This window comes from Parus major, chromosome 14 (genome assembly GCF_001522545.3).
Source record: "Parus major isolate Abel chromosome 14, Parus_major1.1, whole genome shotgun sequence".
NCBI classification, from domain to species: Eukaryota; Metazoa; Chordata; class Aves; order Passeriformes; family Paridae; genus Parus; species Parus major.
This window is the reverse complement of record NC_031783.1, coordinates 15,559,572-15,583,969: the sequence shown is the minus strand read 5'-3', so window position 1 is coordinate 15,583,969 and position 24,398 is coordinate 15,559,572. Positions and strand designations below refer to the sequence as shown.

General features: G+C 46.1%; 1 protein-coding gene across 13 annotated transcripts in view; it reads right to left on the bottom strand.

Moving 5' to 3' along the window:
• TNRC6A (trinucleotide repeat containing adaptor 6A) overlaps positions 1–24,398 on the bottom strand; it is a 41,726-nt gene that overhangs the window by 4,429 nt on the left and 12,899 nt on the right. For 2 of the 13 annotated variants that reach the window (XM_015642853.3, XM_015642852.3), the window contains exons 5-21: positions 19,962–20,294; positions 15,423–15,470; positions 10,414–13,002; positions 9,442–9,606; positions 9,120–9,295; positions 8,879–8,959; positions 8,394–8,445; positions 7,192–7,334; positions 6,719–6,865; positions 6,418–6,555; positions 6,068–6,196; positions 5,896–5,973; positions 5,441–5,651; positions 4,860–4,892; positions 2,449–2,580; positions 941–1,099; positions 479–619 (exon numbers count right to left, since the gene is read on the bottom strand). In XM_015642853.3, the coding sequence (XP_015498339.1) occupies positions 479–619; positions 941–1,099; positions 2,449–2,580; positions 4,860–4,892; positions 5,441–5,651; positions 5,896–5,973; positions 6,068–6,196; positions 6,418–6,555; positions 6,719–6,865; positions 7,192–7,334; positions 8,394–8,445; positions 8,879–8,959; positions 9,120–9,295; positions 9,442–9,606; positions 10,414–13,002; positions 15,423–15,470; positions 19,962–20,294 (4,755 nt within the window). Of the gene's footprint in view, positions 1–478; positions 620–940; positions 1,100–2,448; positions 2,581–4,859; positions 4,893–5,440; positions 5,652–5,895; positions 5,974–6,067; positions 6,197–6,417; positions 6,556–6,718; positions 6,866–7,191; positions 7,335–8,393; positions 8,446–8,878; positions 8,960–9,119; positions 9,296–9,441; positions 9,607–10,413; positions 13,003–14,292; positions 15,397–15,422; positions 15,471–19,961; positions 20,295–23,222; positions 23,836–24,398 lie in introns of those variants that run through there. The other 11 variants (XM_015642854.2, XM_015642856.3, XM_015642861.3 and 8 more) reach the window with 10 other exon arrangements.

Sequence of the window (24,398 nt, the reverse complement as noted above, 5' to 3'; positions counted from 1 at the left end):
GAGGATGCTTGGCTTGTGCTCCAGCCTGAACTTGTCTGCACTCAGGGCAGGGACACAGAGCCCCCAGCACCATCCTCAGCCCACGGGCTCCTGGTGGCAGCAGGAGCACAGCCCCTGCCCTCCTGCACGGCTCTGCTGCTCCCAAAGGCCTGGGTGTGCACAGCTGACATCAGGGTGCAGAGCACAGCCCACATTCCTGGGACAGCTCCTGCACTGCATCAGCAGCAGGGCTGAGCCAAGGATCAGCTCCCAGCCCCGACAGGCACAGCACGAGGGATAAACCAGGAGAGGAGCAAGCAGCAAACTCATCCCAAATCCACAGCACAAGGGCAGCAAGGAGCAAACACAGGGGAATAAGCAGGAGGGGAGCAAGGAGGAAACACGAGGGATAAAGCAGGAGGGGAGCAAGCAGCAAACATCTCCACGAGAATGTGGCTGAGGGAAGGTTACACACAATTCCCAGCCAGGCTGAGCATACCACTGTTCCTGTCCCTGAGGTGGTCAACTTCCCGCACAGTATTAATTGAGAGATTGTTTATGACACTGCCAGGAGTGACGTAAGGGTCAGTTTCGGGGTCGATGTTTGGATAACCTTTCCATGGCTCACCAGGGCGAAACTCTAGGAATACAGATGAAGGAAAGAAGCTTATTTGCACTATATTTTTAAAAAGGAAACAGCTGTCTAAACAATACATCTCCTAATGACTGAAAATCCGAAACCTTTTAAGCATTTAATTAACTTGATTCAGCCGTCACTTTACTCATTTCATTTCTGGTTTCTCTGGCAGATACACTTCTCTCTGTGCAGTAAAATCCCACTCTCCATTTCCCTGTGCTGAGAACACCCTGGCTGTGCAGGGCTGCTGCCCCGAGCACAGGCAGCACTGCAGAGGGCAGGACAGAGGCAGGACAGAGGCAGGCAGGGCAGGGAGGGCTGTACCTGGGGGCCAGTTAACACTGCTAGAGCCATTAGGCGATTTGGCACGGGGCCAGCCGTCCCCAATGGATCCGGGAGGACTGGCTGGCGAATTACTGCTGTTCAGAAAGTCGTAAGGAACAAACGGAGAATCTTCCAGCCTAAAACCACTTGAAATAGCACCTGATAAAAAAAATAACAATAAAAAAAAAGCAGTTAAATACTTTTTCATGGGTGGTTTTTATATCCCTATATAAATACATATATAAAATCATGCCCTTGTAAATCATTCATGAAATATATAGCAGCACGCTGTCCTCTTGTGATGCCAAGTTATATTGGAGATGTATAACTCAAAATGAAATATGTCTGAGTAATTCAGGAGCAATCTCCCATGAAATCCCTTCACTAAAACAGTACATATATTCAAAGTAACATGCATTCAATTCAAGTAAAATATTAATTCCAGAGGGCAGGAGCATTCTGTGGGACCCCCACTTGATTAATGGGGATCTGTGTGGGAGAGCTCTTGAAAGAACCAGCTACATGTGAAGGATCTTTAGCTACTGCAAAGCTCTGGAGATTCTACTCCTATTCTGGGGAGGCAAAACCTTAATTTTAAAAATCCCTGGAGACAGAAAGGAATGGTTTAGAAGTTATCAGACAGTTCTGCTACAGTTCTGAGGGAACCAGGGATCCCACGATACAGAAATTCCTAGCTCTGGTCAGCAAACATTGCCTACAGGTAAAGCAACAGCAGCACTGGGATGGGTTCAGCAGGGCAGCTGCAGGGAATGGCACCAGAGGCAGCTCAGAGCAGCAAAGCAGCTGATGCACCTAAAAATACCCCGACAATCTGAGACTGAGCAGTAACAGGAGACTGGGGACATTTATAACTATCTTTAGACACAGAATCTTGGGCTATAGACTCAAATTTTAATTGGATGAGATTTCAAGCAACTGAAACAGTTGAAATGTCATATGAATCTCGGTTACTGGAATGAAACATGAAGCAACCAAGTTCACCTCCTCTAAAACTAATGACAGCAATGGTACCAAGTCTAGCCCTTCTAAGCTCTCCCCAGTTTTAGAATGCAAACATAGACATTCACAACCAAAACCTGTCAGTAAAAGTGTCAGCCATGCCCAGAATGTGGTAAATCCCCCAAAAGCACCTTAGGACAGAAGGGTGGTGGGGGAGAAAACTTGAAAACCAAGCTTTTGGCATAAAAATATATGAAGCATTCCACTAAAGATTAAGGTAAAGCTAGTAGCAACAGTCCCACTTACAGAAAATTCTGGTTCAGAAATGAATTCTGTAGAATGTTTCTACTAATCTCATCACAAGACCATTCTGTGAGCAGAGTCAGCAAAGCTGAGGCTGCTGTGGTAGACAAGCAGCAAGTTGGCACAGACAACACAACACAAGCTGTGACACAGGAGTTATAACCACAGCCCAAACACTGCAAACCTGCACTGACACCCAGATCCTCACAGGCTGATGTGCCTGCTCAAGGCCATGCTGAACATACCATGTTTGCTGGAGTTTTGATCTAAGGATGTGTTCATCGAAATGCTGTCGACTGTAGTCCATTTCCTCAGCCGAGATTGTGGCTCTTTAATACTGCTCATATCCAGGTTTACATTCAAGTTTGAGTTCATTCCTGAAAGCAAACAGAGCTGATGAGATACAGACCAAGCTTCTCCTTCTGCTCATCACCACTGCTGTCCCAGAAAGCACTGAAGAGCACATTACCATGGTTATGTCATGCTTCCAAGTCTCTGGTTCTGAGGAACGTTCTAGCACTTAAACCAGGGAACTCTCTGCACACAGAAGCTAAGCTGAGCAATGCAAAGCACTCCCAAGTTCTCAGCTCATGTCCTCATGCAAAAATGTCAGTGGAAGAAGACATTAGGAAGTTAAGAGAAACTAAAATGTAAATACCTGAACTATGGGGCAGACAGAACTAGCCTTGACCCGCTAGCTGTGGTCTGTACTTCCAGATGTTTCTCTGCCAGAGAACCAAGACAATGCCAACCCAAATCAACTCAAATACCTGGGAGAACCAGCTCCTCTGGGCTTGGGCATCGTACTCACATTTTTGACCCTGGCATGCCCACTCCCTTTCCAAGTCTGTAAAAATCCCGAACTCACAACTCTACCTGGGTACTTCTCCAGCCCTATTTGCTTCTTCTCTGAAAACAAACCACTGCAACAGTTTAACCTGAGGCTAGAGACATACAGGGAACTTCTCAAATGTCTCCCAGAAACACCTTCCTTCAGCACTGGAAACAAGGGCCTCCTCTTGCTCCTAAGTGGACATTCACAGCCATAAAGAAACTGCTTTATTTTTGAGGGGTTTTTGTTTGTTTTTCTTAAAGAAAAGGGCAAGAATTGATGCCAGAAAAGCCTCCCTTGAAAAGCCTCATGGAAAGTGCTTGGAACAGGATGGAGTTTTGAGAAATATAACAAGTATCAACAGCTCAAACATTAAAAAAGGGAAAGTCCAACTGATCCTGTTTCTGACACCTCCCTCTGGCATTTTGCTGTTGTCAGAGCAGTAACTCTGCACCACAGTAACCTTCCTTCTACCTCTGGAGAAGCTGCAGAGACCAGACCTCTGAGACAAGGGTTAGAAAGACCCCAAGCTGGCAGAGGGGCAATCTGTGACCAGGGCAATGCCAGCCCAAAGCAGGCACAGCTCTGTCACTGCTCTGTATGGGAGATGAGTGATGGATACCAGCACCTGGACATAATCTGTAATTTAAATACTCCTCTCAGAAGTAATTTTTGTGTTCTACTGTGGAAGACTTTATATTAATTGTATCAGTAATACTATGAGTTATAGTATACTCAATATTAGTTTATCAGTTATATTCACTATTTGCCAGATAAAGGTTGTTTTTATTAACAGAAATACTTAATTCTATAATGAATTGGGATGTGACTGCAGAACTGGTTAGGGAGAGAAAAGGAAGCTCTGGCCCCCAATCTCTGTTTGGGGTGAGTATCTAGTGAATCCTGACAAATCCCTTTCCTGGAATGGAAACAGGAGCTCCTTGCTTTCCTTGCTGACTGTTATGAGAACATGGAGAAAACATCAAACCCACAGGATTTTCCAGGAGACAGCTGGGCAAAGTGAGCTCCCTCTCACACGACTACACCACCACACTGTGCACTGGAGGTGACACCAGCTTCTCTCTGAACTCAGTTCCTCACTGCAGGGGAAGAAATTACAGTGACATGCTACTCCTACCCTCCAAACTTTAGGTGAGGACTGAGTGTGGCTCTGTGTGCTTGCATCACTGTACACAGGGACCCCAAACAACTCCTGTGTATCCTGGGGCAGACTCCTGAGGGATCTCAAAGCAACCTCACACGTCCTGCAGGCTCCTGAGACCTGCCCAAGACTCGTGTGAGAAAGCAGCTATGGAGCAGTATACAACAATTCCAGCTCAAGGAATGAAACACAAAGGAGCCTGGTCTGGGCAGGATGCAATCCCTCAGCACAGAGAAAGTGAAATATGCCCTTCCTTAGAACTAACACAGTGTCTCCAATAGCTAAAGAACTTCCTTTGTATGCCTTGCCCTTTGAATGAAAGCAGAACTGGACACTGATGCCAATCATCACCAGCAGTTCTGAAGCAGCAGCCTGGACTAGGGGCTGGCCACAAGCCACCCCCAGTGTGGCACTGTCCTGGCCAGTGCCACTCTGCCTGCAAGCACAGGGACTCAGCTGCACAGCCAGGAAAAACCTCTGCAGAGGCCAATGAGAATGCAAAGGCAATCAGCCCAACAGAAATGACCCAGTTAGAATAAAAGAGAAGAAAAGCAAAATGAAGGGGAGGAAAGAAATGGGGGTAAGGAACAGAGGTAAATGGTAAACAGTTGTAGTACGATAGCATTAGAAAGGGACCTAAAGTAAGAAGAAAATATACAAGCCTGGAATTTCTGAAGTAGAAATTGGACAGAAGCCTGAAAACGTAGGGAGAAAAAAACAGGAGATGTTTGCATTTATAAATGTTCAGACATTTTGTCTAATGAGACAACAATTCTTTAAAAATGCAAAGCCAAAAGCTTTCTTTCCTGGACAAAACCACTAACAGGCAAAGTGACAGTTTGTTCTACCTTTGCAATTCCAGAGCCATTGAAAGCGTTTCTGAAATCCCAAGAAATGTGTCTACATCACTGGATTCTTTGCATGGATTCTACTTCTTAAAGTCCTTTAGCTCCTGGAATCAGGACTTTGTATCTCCCTGGGGGTCCAGGGGACAAAAGGAGCACTAAAAGGAGCCTGTCATTCCTCAGGACTGCAAAGTACTCTGCACTGAGACACGGACACTCACTGGGAATGAGTGTACTTGGGGAAAAGTCATTTGCTGAAGAAGGGTAACCCCACACAGAATTACCACTTCCACTAAAATGGGAAGTACTGACAGGGCTACAGTCATTTTCCAGGAGGAGGCAAGGGGGAAAGCGGGGCTGTGTGCCACACAAACACTGGCTGATGGCAGGGCACCCACCTATAGGGAAGCTGCTGAATGCATTGATTGGTGAGGGCCCTTTCTGCAGCTCAGGAGTAGTGTGGGGTATGACATTCTCAAGGAAGGATTTCATGGAGGGCTGATGGAGTGACTGCTGTTGAGAGGGTGGAGTTTGCTGCTTCATTAACAGGTTTGGATCAAGCTGACGGGACTGTTGCATCATCTGTTGCTGCATACTAAGAGATCGACCCTTAAAAAAAACAGAGCATCAGTGAGCAAAAGCTTTTCCATGTTTTGAGAAAGAGAATGAAATGCACCTCTGTACCCTGTGCATCCTGCACAGCCAAACCCCAGCACCCAGTCCCTCCTTCAGAGCCTGCCAAACTCCGTCCACCCCTGCACACTTCAGGACGAGTCACAGCAAGAAAAGCAGCTCGGGATGAAAAGCAGTTCTCAGGAGAGTCTGAGAAGTGAAGATGAAGAGGTTTCCTCACCTGCTGCTCCTGCTGCTGCCGACCCCCAGAAGGCACGCTCCTCTGAGGCTGCGCCTTCTGCTGCTGAGCCAACAGCCGCTGCGAGACAGGGGTGGGCGGTTTAGGAACAGGACACTGACACCACGCTCACCCTGGCACACACCACAGCCAGCAACCAGCCTGGCTAGCTTACCTGTAACTGGGAGATCTGAGAAAGCTGGTTTAACTGGGACAGTTGATTCAACATGGCTACCTGTTGTGGGCCAAAAAGTGGGCTCAGGCCACCGCTGTTTGGTGCATACTTCAGTAATGATACTGGAACCTGCAACACACACCAGGGCCAAAGGTGACTGCAACGGGTTTACTCAGCCCTGAACACACAGAATACTAGAAGCTCTGGTCAACAGATGCCTGGTTTCATCAAGATAAATATGTTCCCAAATATTTACAGAATAAATATCAGCAACATCAACAAACAAGGAAAAATTTTCTGAAAGCAGCATTTAGATAGTTTATACACAGAGTGTTTTCTGTATCACTTACCTGAGGGGATAGTAATGGAGGAGGCACTTGAGCACGTGGATTAGGCTGAGATGAATTAAGAGGTTGTGCTGGAGGCTGCTGCATGCTCCTGGGCTGTGCTGCTATATTCCCAACACCAAACACACTGGGATTGCCATTCTGGGGAAAGCATGGGCAGTCAGTGACAATAAACCTCTCCTGCCGCTTCTCCCACCCCACACACTTCAATTACAAGTTAAACACATCAATCACACAGGCAGCTACAATGTTATATCATTAAATGCTGTCAAGTAACACGCCAAGGATACACACACAGCCTTACCTGTCTAACAGAATTCAAGCTTTGCATACCCAGCCCTGCTAGGGAGCCCAGGGCTTGGTTAGGTAGTGCATTATTTGAAGGGGGAAGCTTCATGTTTTGATTGGACATAAACTGCATGTTTTGGGACTCGTCTGCTACAATGCCATCCTGATGGGACAGACAAACCGAGGCACAACAACCAGCCAGCAAGCAAGCAGAAGGGAGAAACCATGGCAGGAGCAGAAGGGAAGAGTCACAGGACAGTCCAGCACCAGCAGGAAATAGGCAGAAAACAAAAGAGATCAGGTTAGTCATTGGCACCGGGAAGGGCTACAGAAAGTGCTTAGTACTATGTATCAGTGAGTTCAAAAGAACAGATCTAGCTCCTGGATTGACCAGCCAGCCCTCACTCCCCCCTGCAGCACCTGCAGAAGGCTCAGGAGCAGGCAGGAGCTCGGGAGGCAGAGCAGGAGGAGCAGTGAGACACAACGCACCTTATCGAAGTAAGGACCGCGATCCATGGAAGACTCTTTGGGAATTTGGGGACGAGAACCAGGGCCTTTTCCAACCACACGATTGTAATCTCCCACGCCCAGGCCGTGCTTGTCCATCTCCATCCGCTTGTCCTGCAGTAACCCTGGGGACAGACAGGGGTGGCTCAGCACCCTGGGGCCCCTCAGCCAGGGCAGCAGCAGCGTGCCTGGGGACAGCTGAGCTGGCACTGCCCTCGGGCAGGACACCCAAAAACAAACATCCCCTTCCTCAGCTCTGCACTCGCTGGGCTTTACTGAGAAGGGAAAGGAAAGCCCACAAACCAATGGCCACAGACAACTGAGGCATGGAATCTGCAGCGACAGATTTTGCAGCGCTTCACGCAAATATTAATGTCAGCTTTCTCTTAAAACCAAGAATGTGTAATTGTTTAAACTCACAATAATTTAAATATCAGGCTTGTCACTAATACTGAAATCTAAAACTCAAAGAACGATTCCTTTACTGAAGAGACTAGGAGCCCCAAAGTGAAAAAAAACAATTTTGAAGTGGAATAAAGAGAGTAACTACAGTAAAAACTACAATGCTGCAATTATTTTAGTTAAACATTCTACCATCATAGTATACTGTTATTAATGTCACAAGAATTATACCATCTCTTATTTGCTAAAGAAATTCTAACAGTGAATGGAACCAAATAAACTGTAACTGCTCCCAAGTAATTTTGCAGACAGGTTTAAATGTTTCTAAAATAATTGTTCAGCACTAATTTAGGTTTTAGAACTGAACACGTGTTTCCAAGAATGAACCCAACGAGCCAGTGTGGGATTTGGTATGTTTCTGATCATACTCACTGGAGGTGCCTGGAGGGCAATCAAGAGATTTATATTGTAAGAAACAAACCCACCACACCCTGAAAGCATTCTCTTGTGTCAGTTTAACACATATAAATATGAATAAGCTTAGTTTGATACGTGGCCAATATTCCTATAGCAACCAGGTGATTCTGTGTGCAGCATTACTCACACACACAAATACTTTTCTCTACAAGGACATAGCTTTTCTTTAGGGCAATATATACTTAACTGTATATAGCTATATACACTACATATCATTTTTAAAATGTAATTTACAGAAGGATATAAGGTAAAAGAGAGTATGGAAGGAAAAACAATAAAGCCCAGCTTGGTTCTACTGTTCTTACCTCCAGACATGTCCATCTTATTGCTCTGTATGGTTTCTTCTGGTGATTCTCTCTGAAGTAGTAAAATAAATCACAATTATTTAACAATAATATTTTTAAGATAAAACAAAGAGATTCCTACACACTATTATAGTTTGAAACTGCAGAAGAGAAAAATCAAGACAATCAGATGCTATTTTAAAGCATTTCCTCCCTTCAGTTGCTATCCAGTCAAGAAAAGGCTCCCTCACCAGAACTCCTATGTAAATGCAATAAAGCATCAGGCTATGGGATGAATAGCTGGGTAGTGGTTACAAAAGCACTTTTCATCAATAAAGAGGTCTTTTTGTAATGAGAATGCACAGAAAAGGGATGGGTGACAGGGGAGACAAACACAAGTAAAAAGAAAACCATGATAAAAATGAACACTTGGCAATGGAGCATTTCAATGTCTGTGCATTGTAACCAGCCCTGTGGAAAGGCAGCAAAGCCAGACAAATACTTACTGAAAAACTGAGATTTGTGAATTGCTTAATGAATGGATTGATCCATGTTTCATCTTGCTTATTTCCACCTTTCATTATTCCCTTAAAAACAGAAAGGAATTCCTGTGATACTCAGATCCTACTTTAATTACATCACAAAGTGTTAAGAATGGAAATTAAAGTGTAATGTGTAAGTGCAGTAATCCCTTCTGACTTAAGCTTTCAGAAATGACAGCAAGCCTTGCCCTGAGCTGCTCCTCACCTTTGTGGGCATTTTTTTCATGTAGGGTGGCCAGTTTAATGCTGGGTTAGCTTCTTGTGAGGAACTGCTGTTCCACATTCCAATCTCAACATCCTCCTCTTCCTCCCAGCTGGTCTGACGACTGCCAGTCAATGGCATATCATCTCCACACCAACTATCTTGCATAGATTTAGGCCCTGGTGGTGAAAAAACCCCAGAAATGAACATTTCAGCAGCAGCTTCACCAAACAGCTGGATGCCTACTGCGAGGTAAAAGCCCCAGAAACACATGAAGCTTCCACAGAGGTATTTCCCCCTTCTCAAAGCCACTGAGAGCACTCACCAGGTTTATTTGGAGGCTGCTGCCCAAGAGAAGCGTTTCCCCAGCCAGAGGTGCCTCCTGCATCGCTGACAGGCTCTCCCCAGCTCGTACCAGTGTCCATGGGCTTGCCCCACGCTGAAGTCCCGTTATCTACAGTAGTGGCTGGAGCAGAAGGCTCTCCCCAACCTTTGCAAAGCAGGGGGAGTTATTGGCATCGTTTTGAACAGGATTTTAAAGCTACCTAAAGAGACTCAAGTGTTTTGCCTTTCCTATATCCTTAACATACAGTAGAAAGCACGTGAGCACATATTTCCATTCTGTGTGAGGGTCATTGTTACAGCTGCAAGCTGTTCCATTAATAAAATTAATCACAAAAATGCAAATTTGTATTTATAGAATTGCATTATGATAATACAAATTTCTAAGATATTAAGCTAAGAGCTGCTTGTTACATGTAAGTGACCCCATCTGGCACTTGGAAAAGAGACAGAGCACAAAATACTTCCTATACCCCATTAAGTTCCTCTCCAAAATTGTTATTCACTGCTCATGAAGCTACAAGACCAGAAAGTCTGATACCAAACCCTTACAAACCCATCAGACTTCATTCCATCCTGCAGAAGTTCAACATTCCTTTTTTTGAAGGCTCATTAGCAAAATTAAATTTTAGCTGCTTTAGAATCATTTAGGAAAATATCTCAATCCTCAGACACTATTTTAAGTATTTCCTCTGTGTTCCCACTCCCCAGAACTCAAGCAGAGCTGTTTAGACCTTATTACTGCAGTTATTTAAAACTAGAGCAGATCTTCCAATCTGTACAAAAATATCAATGCTCTGTGACAATCTGATCATTTCTTTAATAAACAGAAACTAGACTCCATTGCCACTTTGCCCTTTCTACTTTGAAACTAAAATATTGTTCTAAGAAGCAAGACTAAAAAAGTGCTTTGTAATCGACAGGAAACAGAAATTTGGGTAAAAGCCAGGCTTACCAGAACCCGAACTGCTCTCCTTGCTAGACATGGCACTTGAAGACAGTAGCTGCGGATGTACCTGTGCTTGCTGGTCTGAACTGCTGCTACTGTTAGGGACATTTTTATTCCACATATTCACATTTTTGTAGTTGTATTTGCTTGGATCACCCCAAGCAGAAGTTCCATCATCAATCTCCATCTTCCTGCGTATGGATTCGGGGGATGGCTCCTCCCAGCCCGTGGGCTCTTCCTCCTTTGCCGGGGCTGGCATTGGCCCCCCCAGCCAGCCGGACCCCGGGGGTTTGTTCGTGGCAGACGGGGCTCCCCAAGAGCCAACATCTTGTTTGTTCCACTCAGGAGAGTTGATTGGCTTCGATGAGTCCCCCCAGACTTGAGGCTGATTGGATTTTGGAGGGTCTCCCCAGCCCTGGCTCTGATTAGACTTTGCAGGCTCATCCCATCCTGAAGAGTTGTTTGGGGTTACATTATTGCCTCCCCAAGAAACAGAATTTGATTTACCCGGCTCGTTCCAACCAGACACCGACCTGTCGCTGTTGCTGCCTCCAGAACTGGATTTCTTTGCCTCACCCCAGTGGTTGCTTCTAGAGTTTTCACCCCAGCTATCACCAGCAGACACTGCCCAACCCTGGCTGGCCTTCTGTCCATCTCCCCATCCCTGCTTCATCTTCGGTGTGTCATTCCAGGATGATTTTTCCTCTTTGCCACTCCCCCACGATTGATTGCTCTTGACCATTACTGTAGCAGCAGAATCTTCTTCCCACCCCCCTTGGCTGTTTGACCCTTTGGAGTCTCCCCACCTTGTAGCAGACTTTGGATCTCCCCACCCCGATACAGATGAGGTATCGTTATTATTAGGGCTAGGTCTATCCACACACCCCCCTGAGCTGGAAGTCTGTGCCACAGAGCCCCCCCAGGCCTCTGTCCCATTGTCAGTTTTTCTTTCACCCCTCGGTGATGTTTCGGTATCCCAGGCAGTGTTCTGTTTGATTGGAGTCTGTCCCCAACCAGAGTTGGAAAGGACACGTGGATCTAAGTCAGTTCTGTTCACTATGCTTTGGAGTAACGTGTGCTGGTCAACTTTCCTCCTCTCTCGGTTCTGGCCTTCCGTAGCCGCTCTGTCCTCATGGCACCCGGCGCTCTCCGAGCTCCCCTCGCTGTCCCCCGTACCTGTTTTGGCCCATGTGCTGTTCTGCTCAGCCATCTGGGAGGCAGCAGAACTCTGGCTGTTGAGATCATCCTCCTCAGTAGACTTCCACCCATTTGTAAACTTCCTGCTGTTTCCATTCATACCTTCATTGGAATGCTGATTGCTGGGCAGTTTGCTCCATTCCCCGTTGGAAATGTTGGTGCCAGTGCTTTGTGCAGGGTTGCCCCATCCTCTTCTGCTCCCTCCAGCACTCGCACCATTCCCATTTCCCCACGGCACGTTCTGGGAGTTGACTGTCCCTGCCTCCCACACCCCTCCGCCTTTATTCCCGCTGATTTGAAAGTTAGTGCTGCCAGGCCCGCTCCCGCCCGGCTGCATTAGAGTTGCATTCACAGTGTCACCATTAGCTTGGCTGTTTGGGCCTGGACATTTGTCTCCAGAGTAACTAGAGCCATAGGCACCCCAGGTAGTACCATAAGAGCCGCCGGTTTTGGCCTCACCGTTGCTCAGGTGAGAGATGGAAGTGCCGTTTGCCACTGGAGAGGCCTGAATCTGAGAATGATTCATTGTGCTCACGCGCCAGGCCCCGGGCCCTGCAGTGTTGGGCAGTTCGTTCAGCTGCACCGAACCAGCAGAGTTTGGTAAACTAGAGGTCATAAAGTTAGTAGTGTTATTTGGTCCATTCATTTCAGTGTTAAGGTTTTGAGGTTGCCCACTGAATGAAACATTCCTTGTACCATTTACTTCAGAATCACAACTTTCCTGAAGGCTTCCCCAGGAACTGTGGGCTGAGCCACCCACTTTCGAGTTAATACTCTGGCTGTTGGCCATCTGACCTATGGTACTGCACTGAATGCTTGTGCCAGGACTCCCACTCCCCACGGACCCTTTCAGGGCATGTCCACTGTTCTCCAACACGGACCAGGCACCATGGTTGCCATTTGAATTCAAAGTGCTTGGATTTAACCCTCCATTTGATGAAGAGTTTATGGTGCCCCAAGCATTCATTCTATTGTTGCTACTTTCAGATTTGCTGTCAGGAGCATCCACAGAAACTTGACATGTGCTTATTATGGACCCATGGGACAACCCCCACGGCCCACTAATACTTCCATTGCCCACATTATTGCTGTTGCTACCAACCACAAACTTATTCTGAGACCCATGTCCGATGCCATTGCGAATGCCATCGCCTTCTCCGCCTGTGCTCCCTGAAGCCATGATAACGAGGTTCCGCTCCGACCCAGAGCTGGAGGCAGAGTCAGTGTCCATACATTCTGAAGTCAGCTCTGGGTCACTGCCAGTGATTGATGGCCATGCTTCTTTGTCAGAGCCGTCTACAATAACTTTATCCCAGTTTGTGCTGGAGTCACTATTTGAAGAGACTGGTCCCCAGTGAGAATTTTCATAATGGGATCCTAGACCACTGTGGTTCAGATCTAAAATGAAGAAGGAAAGCCCAAGAGTATTATTATGAGTTTAGTATTATTACTTCATTAAGCAGAAGAGGGGAAAAAAAAAAAAAAGTATAAAGATATTAAGCCAGGAATTATTTTGCTTATTATTTTGTTTCTGTTAAAACTACAGTCATGGAAAGTGACAGAGAAAGCTCTAAGTACAACTGCCCAAAGGCTGCCACGCACAATGCAGAGCACCTCTCAGCATGCAGAGATGCTCTCACAAAAACCTCAACAACTTTAGACTCCTAAAGGTCTTTTTCTTCCAGAGAAACATTTTTTTAAAGACTACTCTGTATCACCATAGACAAAGTATTTTCTAAAACACAGAAATACCTATTAAAAATCACAACACTAAATAAAACCTGAGAGCACACGGAAAGGCAGGAATTGCAAGAGGACGTGGCCCTGGCCCAGCAGTACCAGCTGCTGTGTGACAGCAGCCAGGGAACACACACCTTCCCACCCCCGTTACAGACACCGTGAGAGAGCCTTCAGTACAAGTTAGTCAAGATATTTTCTTTTATACAACAGCTTGGCACAAAAAGCACAAGACCCATCTGAAGTTCTGCTTTCAGAATGACACACAAGTCTATTTTAAATTCATTTTTAATCAATATCAATATTACTCATCCTACAGTGAAACAGAACCGAGTCCAAGACCCTGGCTCCCAGAGGTGGAGCAGGGATCGCCCACTGCTCCTCAGCACCTGGCACTCAGCTGAGCTTCACCTGGTAAATCAGCATGAGAAACAAGGATGGTGGCTCAGCAGTTTGGAACAGGAGGAGTGGGGCAGGCAGGCAGACACAGTGCTGTGATAGTGTCTGGCAGTTCCAGTCCTGGAGAGCCACCACTGTCCTGCAGAATCAGGATTCAGCTGAGTAACCCAGAACCTGACATTCGTGTGGCGCTGCAAGAACACTGTCACGTCTGAGCAGCTGCCCAACAAACCCCAAGGTTTCAACTCTCACCTTGGCATTTTAAAAAAGGCCATTTAACCTGTACTAAGGGACTGATCAAAGAGCTGAGTGCACACTTGGGAGTGAGAGAACCAACGGCACAGAACAAGATCCTGAATCACACAAACATCACCCCAGTAACAGCATCCCTTTTAACAGCAACACCAAGGCACACAGATGGCAAACAGCCTGCATTCCACACAGAGAAATACAGGTTAGGACTACGAGTCAGAGGGAAATGGTAAAACAAACTCTAATTTGCACAGCAGCAGAATACATAAAGAAAGCTTGTATTTATTAAAATTCTGTTACCCTAATTTAGCTGCGACGCAGTTTGTGCAGAGCCAATCCACCAGCAGCACGCAGTGATTAACTTCCACTCAGCTGACTTTCTCCCATTACAGACAGAACTACTTAGACCAAGTCTTTCTCCTGGACATAAACATGTTAGTGATGTCTAGCATGAGCCACTGCTCTGGAACATTCCTACCTGAATCTCATCAACTCATGAATTTCAGAGGCTAAGGATACAAACACTGAACAACTGACTTTTTGTATCTGGCAGAGACCACAAAACACCCTCAAAACTGAAAAAGGACACGTGACAACACACTGCATTTGGTGCACAGCACAAGGAGCCAGAACACCTACTCTTGCTTTTCTTCCCAAAACTATTTAAAGTTGCAACTGAACTTTTGCTGCTTAAATCCTTGACAAAGAAAAGATTTACACAAACCCGAGTTTCTTAAAATTCTGTAATCTGCTAAGATTGCTTTCAGTAATTTTTAATTTAATGCTTTCCAGCTATGAGTTTTCCTGCAGGAAACATTTGCAAAAACCTGTTATTTATTTAAAAAGCATTTTGTCATCACATGGGCTAAAATAAACAGGATTCAGAAGCGTAAATTAAGAAATACCTGAATCTTGCACCCTCTGCCTCCTTTTCCTGCTCCAGCACACCTGGCACCCCCAGACTGTCAATACCATACCTTGCCAATCACTGCACCTTTGGGCCTTATGAACAAACACATTTCAGTAAATACAGTCCTGAGCTTTCAGCAAGCAATCAAGACACGGTTTCCTCCAGTGTGACACATCTCTGATAGAAAGCACAAGCTTGCACAGATTATTCAATACCATAAAGAGGTAAGTCAGCATGGAAGCATAAACTTAAAAAAAAAAACCCAGTATTTTAATGCTAAGGTGACAAAACCTCTTAGTATGAATTCTGACTTAATTAGAAAATTAAAAATGGTAAACCAAATTAGTATGCAATGGCACAGAGAAAGTATACTGCAATCATTCACACACCCATGCCAATGAAAAGCATAAGCTAAAGAATAAAAATAAAAATAATAATTAAAAAATCAGACAAAATTGTGTGAAACATGTAACTACCACAAACACGTAGTGCAAAAGCAGGTGAGATGGAAGTAGCTAACCTGACTGGTTAGGGGAGTGGCTCACCAAGTCCCGAATGGGAGGCATGCCTACAAAAAAAAAGCAAGAAAATCACAGAAGTGTTACTTCAGCAAATGAGAGAACAGTCCCCAAAGCACTCACTGCTGCACACCCAGTCCTTAGACCCCTTTTCCAGGACAGGTTTATCTCAGAGCCAGCTCAGTCTCACTGTCTGCTCTGAATCATGTTCCCCACACAGGGAGCAGGGACATGACAACAAACAGCCTGGGGCTGTGAAAATTAGCAATTCTGCTGCTTTTATGACATTTCCATTACGACCTACTTGTTACACATTTGGCATTTAATGAACCAATTTAATATGTCCTTAAAAGTTTGATTTATACAAAAAAGAGGAAGAACTTAAAGTCAGTGAAACCAAAACCAGTTCATTTTGGACTGTGCTGATTAAGAAGTTGAGTGGTCAGCCCTGAAGCTTCAGCAAGTGCCTCTCCCCTCTCTGAACAGCACATCTGCTCCACCTCCAAGTGAGCACTCTGCTGCCTGACTGAGCAAACAGCAACATCTGAGTATGGCCCAACGCTGGTTTAAGCCAAGCACGTGCATAACATCCATCATCTGCCCTCTTTCACATCCTCCTCCTCCCCTGAGCCACACTGGCACTGTACAGAATCAAACTTCATCTTTCAAACTCACCAATTTCACAGCTGGAGACCACAACTGTTACACTGAAGGCAACGTTCCCCATATGAATCCAACCCTCATCACTACTAACTCCAAATGCCATCACTACTACCTGCTCCCTTCTTCCCTGACTCCTCCAAGGGCTGAGAAGCACCCCCAGGTCACAGGAGGGACCTTTTGTTCCCAAAGGCTCTGGCTGGGCACAGCTTTGTGGCTGTGCTGTGAGATGCACCAGGATAAACAGATGGGAGGAATCCAAACTGGAGCCCTGCCAGGAGCCCGGTGCTGCTCTCCTGCTCTGCTCTAGCCACAGTCGTAAGCAATTACTGCTGGAAATACTTCAGTTCATGATTTAAATAATTTCATCGTGGAACAACCACCTGCTTATTCCAAGGTGCAAACCCCAGGGCAGCCACCAACCCTTCCTTTCATGTGAAGTTTGCACATGGGGCACATCAGTGAAGACAACAACTAAACTGGGTGTCAAAGTGTCCTGATAAAGAGCCACTTAGGGAGATTTCTTGAAATAACTGTCTTGGCACTGGCCTGGATCTGTTGCAGGAGCATTACGAGACATGAGCTTAATTTATGTGTCTTTACTAAAACAATATACCAAATGTCCTAAAAACAGCAGGAAAAAACCCAGCCCAGAAGGCCTATCCCTTCTTCAGCTTTAGATAAAGCACATTGATTTTCCAAACAGGAGATAACTGTTCACACAAAACACAAGTAAAGAGACAGGGTTTAGACCACTGATATAATTAAAAATTTTTCCAATACAAATAACTTAAAATCTTAGTGAGCCCAGGGCAACTGGACTTTAAATTCAGCAGTATCTACCTGCATTACCTGGCTTTTACAATGCACCTACCAAACCATTCCAACCACAGCTGACACTGGGGAGAGATCCTTTCAGGAATTACACACAAACCCACAGCCATTCCCAATTCCAGCAATTCTGACTTCAACACTTGAAGCCACAGTTTTTCTTTTAGCCCTAAAATACAGATCAATCCCAGCAGCCACTGATTTAACCCCAGTGTCCATGGGTGCTGTCTGTGCAAGCGACCCTACAGATCTGCCAAATCTCATGGGGTTTTTGATTCCAGAGGTAACCAGGGGAGTACCTGGAGTTGCTGGTGGAGGCTGAAAGAGGAAGTAGGGAGAGTGATTGAAACTGAGACAGGCAAATGACAAAACAGCATTTCCTTTCAGATACAAAGGTGTCAGAACACATCAGGCCCTCCTGGATGGGCCCTCCTCCACCTCACCAGCAACGCCTCAGAGCAGAGCTTGAAACCGGGACAGAAATCCAGCACAGGAAAATTATCTGCCTTTCCATTAGGAAAGAACAGGACAACACATCCCAGCCAGCCATTACTCCTGGTTATTGTAGGGAAAGAGACCTCCCAGGCACACACAAGGCACCAAGAAAGGAGGTCTGAGTGGCCAGCCTCAGCTGGCAGCTCTGGGCTTTCCCAGGACACAGGGAACACCAGGAACAGAGCTCTGCCAGGAGCTACAGGCAGCACAGACATTTTCCTAAGGTGACAAAGTGATCTGGCCAACCCTTCTCTCCCTGAAGGATCCTGAACCTCCCTGGCTCCAGCCTGGTGTGCAGACACACCATCCAAATGATGAGGGTATTACTCAGAGCTCACACCTGCCCCAGACCCCAGTACAGCACTGGGACATGCTGGCAGTGCCCAGCTGCTGTGTCCAGCCACACCAGCACAAAATCGAGCAAAACTGAGCAAACCTGGGAAAAATGCAGTACACAAATGGGAATCCAGCTAATTAAATACTGGGATGATGTTCATGGAAGAAGTACAATAGAGAACAGTACACAAATCCTCTGGGTACAACTGGGAGACTTACTGTGCTGTATAAGCAGTAATACTTCTTAAATTAGTTTATGTGTGAATGTTTATTTAAATCACTGTCTCATTTAAATCACCTTGCTACACAACTTCACCAGTGTACATATTGCAGGAAAAGCTTCATCTTAATGAAAGGTAAATTTAAATGTCACTATGGACAGGAACAACATCATACAGGTGAAGCAAAGAAAATAAGCTACTTAAAAATTACCTATTGCAATGGTAAAGAGTTCTATCAGTATGCTACAGAAATAATACTGGAAGGGAATATGGGAAACATTCCTCAAGGACTCCTGGATACACTGCCTCCAGTGCTTTGTTTACTTTCATTTTAAATCCTGCTTCTTCAAGATGCAGTCATCAGAATAGCTCAAAATTTAACTCAAACTTGAAATATCATGGCTATTTTCAGGGTTTTATTATTTTTTTCTTTTTTTTTTTTTTTCTAAAGGGGCTGAGAGTCACATCCTTTGTAGTCTATGAAACACTAATTTTGAGAAACACTGGGAATTCAGTAAGGTCACAGAAGAAACTATTTGTGGAAAAAATTACATCAGCCCTGCTACAGGCACATCAAAATATAAATACAAGTATAAAAATAAGAAAGTATTAAGCATTGGCATGCATTAATACCAAATCCCTTTGAAAAGCCAGATCCCTCACAGAAAGTTACTTTTTTCCACACAAAAATGAACTACACTAATGTCCTGTAAAATTAACTGGACTGCATGTTAGTGCAGTCACTGAACAGCACATCCTACACATGTAACAGGCAAGTTCACCTGGCTTAAAAGGCTATTTGAAGGAATGCATAACAAGCCAAAACAACAAAAGATGACTGAACTTAAATAGCAGGAAAGGTAAAAGTGGATCCATTCTGTAATACAACCAAACTTCAGCTGAAAAAACTGAGAAAAATTCTAACCTGAGAATAAAAGATAATTCTGATATCCTGAACAAGCTGTACCCTGGCTGGATCTCCAGGTGTGAAGTTAGAAATGAAAGCCAAGTCTCAAGGTGCTGCTCAGAATCACATAAAGAAATGTGCTGGAAGGGGCAGTTCCACTCCCATGGCAGGGACATCTCCCACTGTCCCAGGAGCTCCCAGCCCTGTCCAGCCTGGCCTTGGGCACTGCCAGGGATCCAGGGGCAGCTCCAGCTGCTCTGGGCACCTGTGCCAGGGCCTGCCCACCCTCCCAGGGAGGAATTCCTTCCCAATATCCCATCCAACTCTGTCCTCTGGCAGTGGGATGCCATTCCCTGTGTCCTGTCACCCCATTCCTTGTAAACAGTCTCTCTCCATCCTTCCTGTAGGCTTCCTTCATGTACTGGAAGGCAAAAATTAGGTCAGCCCTGGTCTCTTCTCCAGGTGAACATTCCCAGCTCTCCCAGCCTTTCCTCCCAGCAGAGCTGCTCCATCCCTCTGCTCATCCTGGTGTCTCCTCTGGGCTCTCTCCAGCATCTCCAGGTGCTCCCTGCGCTGGGCCCCAGGGCTGGGGCAGCTCTGCAGGTGGGGTCTCACCTGAATGGGGCACAATTCCTCGCTCCCTCCCCTGCTGCCCAGGCTGTGGCATCAGCCCATCTCTGGGATGGGTCCTAAAGACCTGTCCTTATGGGATGTGTCTACCAAAGCTGGATGCTACAAAGGTGCTTTGTGCCATGACCACGCTTGGGTGGATGCTGAGGACAAGGACCGGGGATGTGCAGCACAGCAGAGGTCACACTGGAATCACCACCTGCTCCAACCCTGCCGTGTCTGCCATTCACCGCTGCCAGCAGCGAGCAACCCAGACAGGGGCTGCAGCTTCAGCGTGGAACCTGCCCAGAGAGGCCAAAACCATCCTGCAACATTCACTGTCAAGCTCAGACACAGGAAGGGATCTCCTCATGCTACAGCTTGCAGTGGAAGTTTAAATAATGTTGGCTGAAAGATTCCCCTGATAACTGAATTTAAGCTACTCGATTTTAGCTGAAGGAAAACAAGGTACCTGCCCTCACCTGGCTGTTTTTTGCTGCTGTTGGGCACTTCTCCGTTGGTCACGGGCTGGTTATTGGTGCCAGTGCTGCCTCCTGACTGGCCGTTTAACACTTTGGGAGTGGATCCCAGGTTTGCAGCTATCACTGGTAACTGCTGCCCTCGTTTCAGAAGCTGTTTCTGTTCCTGGTGTCGGAATCGCGGTGGTACTTCCCGAGGAGGGTATCGAGGCAAGGGCTGCTGCTGGCTGCTGGCTGGGGCCCGCTTGGCATTATTAGTAGTGCTGGTTCCTGTGGAAGTGCCGTTGGAGGTGACAGGCTGGGGCTGGCTTACACTTGTCTTGGTTTGTTCTGGCACTACCCCCACCCCCAGGAAAAAGAAAGTGGGACAAAGTTATTCATGTGAACAGCAACTTAAAAAAATTGAAGACTAAGTCAATATTATTAGAGGTGTTTATATATGATGCAATGGCAGCATTTCTTCTGATTTAAGCTGTAACTCATCCCCAAGGAAAAGCTCTGTTATCCCTCAGTTCATGGCACAGACCTGGAAGCAGGAATATGCCTTGCTATCACTCCTAACCAAGTTATCTCAGTTGCAGTTTGCTGCTACTAACCAGCTTTCTACAGCCTCTTGCTGACAAATCAGCACCACCAAGTTTATTTCAACATTTACCCTTGTTTTAGAAAATGCTTAACTATTAAAAAATTTAAGTATTACCTATAGAAAACTGCTCTGGCCTGGCCCAGAAAGAACAAGGGGCAAACAGGACCTACAGGACACGGTGCTAAGGCTTCCCTGCCTTAAGGAGCCCAGAATCCAAAAGGAGAGAGGTCCTCGTGCCCTCGGGTGACTGCTGCCAGCAGGAGTGGCTGCCAGCACAGGACAGTGCTGGCACTGGGGAAAGGCCAAGCGTGCAACTGCAACTCCAAATGATCTCAGCCCCGGCCAGGCCAGGGGAAGGTCAAAGCAAGGGCAGAGGAGGTCACAGGGAACAGCAAAGGCACAGTGCCAGCCCCACAGCCCACCCCGGCAGGTGCAGGGCCAGGGAGGCACTCGAGCTCCTGCTGTGCCTCTGCTGCTACTCTGCCATCCCTCCCTCACAGTACTGCTATGTTAATGTGCTTTGCAAATCTCTTGGATGAGATATCCATAAAGTGTCTTAATATTTATTGTGCAACGTCCCAGGATACCTCAATACTCGACCACGACCTCCCTCAGCACCAGGATAATGTTACTACGTGACTGAGAATGTAGCTTTCAGGGGGCTTTTAAAATCTTTTAAATATGTTTGAAGACCATTTCATCATTGACTTTCAGGAACAGAGTCATGGGAATACAACAAAAAACAAAAACAAACTCGAGATTTTGTTTAAGGAATCAATTTGAATGTTGTCAGAGCTACTTATGATATAATTTCTGTTTATTTCTACTTTGTGTATTCAAAAAAAAAAAAAAGAAATAGAAGCCTTTAGAATAAAAAGTCACTGAAGAATCAGCATCTATTTAATGGAATAATGCATTTTGGCTGCTTAAGGGAAGCAAAAAAGAAACACTTTGGAGACTTCCTTGTTGGACAAACAGGCAGGCAGAAGTCTCAGGGTGAGGACACCCAAGTTCAGCTGCCCCTCCCAGGGCCCCCAGCTCCATCTCAGGCACCACTGGGACCAGCTCTCCCAGTTCACAGCTGACTGGAGAGGGACAGAGTTACGGAGAGGAAGGGCCAGGACACAACTCCATTTATTGTACAGAACACAGGGAACAGAAGGTATTGAAAAGCTGTTAAACTGGGAAGTTGATAAAGATCACAAGCACCACTTCTGATTTCCTCAATTTAAGCTGCTCCCTATATTAAGGGAAGGCAACTGATTCTTTGCAAAGTATTTTGATGTACATAATGAGACAACAAATTGTGATTCTGACTTCTGGTTCAAAACTGAACTTCACAAATAGGAAATAATACTAAACAAATCTATTTCATTTGGTGCTTCTAAGATTTCTTGCATTATAAATAAAGTAACTGAGAGTGACTAAGCCCTGAAGGGGGGGAGAGCTGCTACTTGAGCACATTGCTGAGACTTGGTTGACAATTTAATGCAGAAAGACTTTGCACTTTCCTGAGGTCCAGGTACTGTAACAAGCTCTGAAATTAAAACACATTTGTTCACACTCCATGATGTGTGTAAGCAGTGCCCAAACCATAACTGTTGGTGCTGTCCCTGTGCCTCCTGCCCCAGCTGATTCCATGGATCACCCTTTACAGCCTGGAGCACAGCTCAGCTGAGCTGACAGGGACACACAGAAACCCTTCCTGCAGCCATCAGAGCAGGACACACACTCTCCTTCAGCCTCTGGCACACACTGTTCCAGCTCTTCTTCCTCCCACAGCCACCTTAAGCAGAAAACACACCTCACTTGAAGAGATTTTAATGTGACATCCAGCACCCAGTTCCATGGTCACTGACTCACTTCTCCTTCCCTGCCACTTCCACTGCTCCTCTGGGGTAAAGTGAAATAATTTCCATCTGACATTCCCTGGGCACCCAGACAGAGCTGCCAACAGCATGCCCAGGGCAGCCCTGACACTTCACTTTCCTAATTAAAGCTACTTTAAGACCAAGAGTGTTAGAACAGACCCCAGCGGACCTGCAGGAACTCAAATCGCTTTTGACTATCAAGGAGTGCAACAAATAAACAAGGTACTTGCTGCCCAGCCAGCCCTAAGGCACAGCACCAACAGCACTTCTCTAACAGCTTATGAATATTAGATTTCACATACATTCTAAACATTCGTTTCCTTAGCAGATATGGCAATTCTATCTGCTATGATATCAAAATTGTGTAACAAATTTGCCAGGCTAGGCTATAGAATATGCAGAGTCCACAATTATATGCTGATTTTCAACTGAAATTATCCAAAGTGCAACAGAATTCCCTTGCTTTTGCTTCCCCCAGAACCACAGAGTAAGTTTTAAACTACAAAATTCACCCTGTCCAACATTTTCTGCTCCACAACTTCTCAGAAGAGTAAATAACACATTAATATTCCAATATGGCTACTATGAATTCCAGCACCCCTAAATCGTTCTCTTAGTATTTTAATTTGCTCTAAACAAGTAGTTAATTAATAAAAGTTTGTTCTACGCAGCAGTATTTTATTTTAAATTGTATTAAGGCAGAAAGCTAATATTAACAGACTTACAGTTTATCACAGTTAATTGACTAGCAACAGCAAGTTTACAGAAACCAGTATTAAAAATGACAGATTTTCATAAAGAACAAACCTGCTACAAACCCTCAGAGCAGGGGATGGTGGAGTTACAGTTTACAGAGAGATTCCAAAGAAAGGCGCTTCCAACTTGTGTTGCTTTCCCACTCTGCAGATTTCATTAGAAAATGGAGGAGAAGCATGGTGTCATTTTACTGCTCCAGGAGCTGCCTGCCAACTCCTCCTGGAGCAGGGGCCCAGGGACTCGCACTCCCCCTCCAATAAAAAAATGGCAGCTGCTCCAGTAACTTTAATGCGGATGGAAAACAGTTTCTGCCTCGCACAAAAGCAGCGCAGAGAGGTGAAATGCTGTCCCAAAGAGCAGCTGCGGGCCGGCGGGGGAAGGCTCGTTCCCCCTGGAGCTGCCGCCCGGCCCTCACGGCACGGCCCTCACGGCACGGCCCGCGGCGCCGGAACGCTCAAGGGCAAACGGAGCGACTCTGCCTTTCGAGCTCACACACACGGAGGAGATGTAGTGCTAGAATTTTCGTGCTGGAAAAATGGCCGCAGCTGTGAGCTCGGAGCTGCTCTGGAAAATCTCTCCGTGTTTGCCAAGGCTTTAACCCCTGCGGATCCGCACGGAGGTGAGCGCGGCCCTGCCGCGGGCCCGGCCCCTGCGCTCCCCCGGTCACCGCCGGGATCCAGGAGCCGGCAGGAGACTTTTCCCGACCGGGAAAAGCACAGTCAAAGCCAAGCCAAAACCCCGACAAAACCCAGCAGCGATTGTGTAGTCGGGCCATTCGGCTTCGCGGAGAAGAACAAGCGTAAGAAGTTTCCAAGGTGGGAAATATGAGTCAAAGATTTCGATTCCACACCCAGCTATTTTTAGAGCACTTTCCGTTCCAGGGCAATTCAGTTTCCTCTGCTCTGTAATGCAAGTGGCACTCTCTGGGCTGCTGCCCCAGCTCCGGGTTCATATATTCATGGATATATATATATATATTCATATATTCATGGATACATTCCATGGTGTGCAAGGGGCACGGCAGCCCCAGCGAGCTCCCAGGCTGGAGCAGCAGGCACAGCCCAACTCAAACCTCCTCCTCCTCCTCCTCACACAGCCCTTCTTTCTTTCAGCGAGGGCTTCATCAGCTCTGCCCGGGGCCAGCACACTGTCTGCAGAGCTCTGGGCTAGAGGAAATTCAGCATAAATGCACTGACCTGCCTGGCTCTAACAGCACTGACTTTAAAC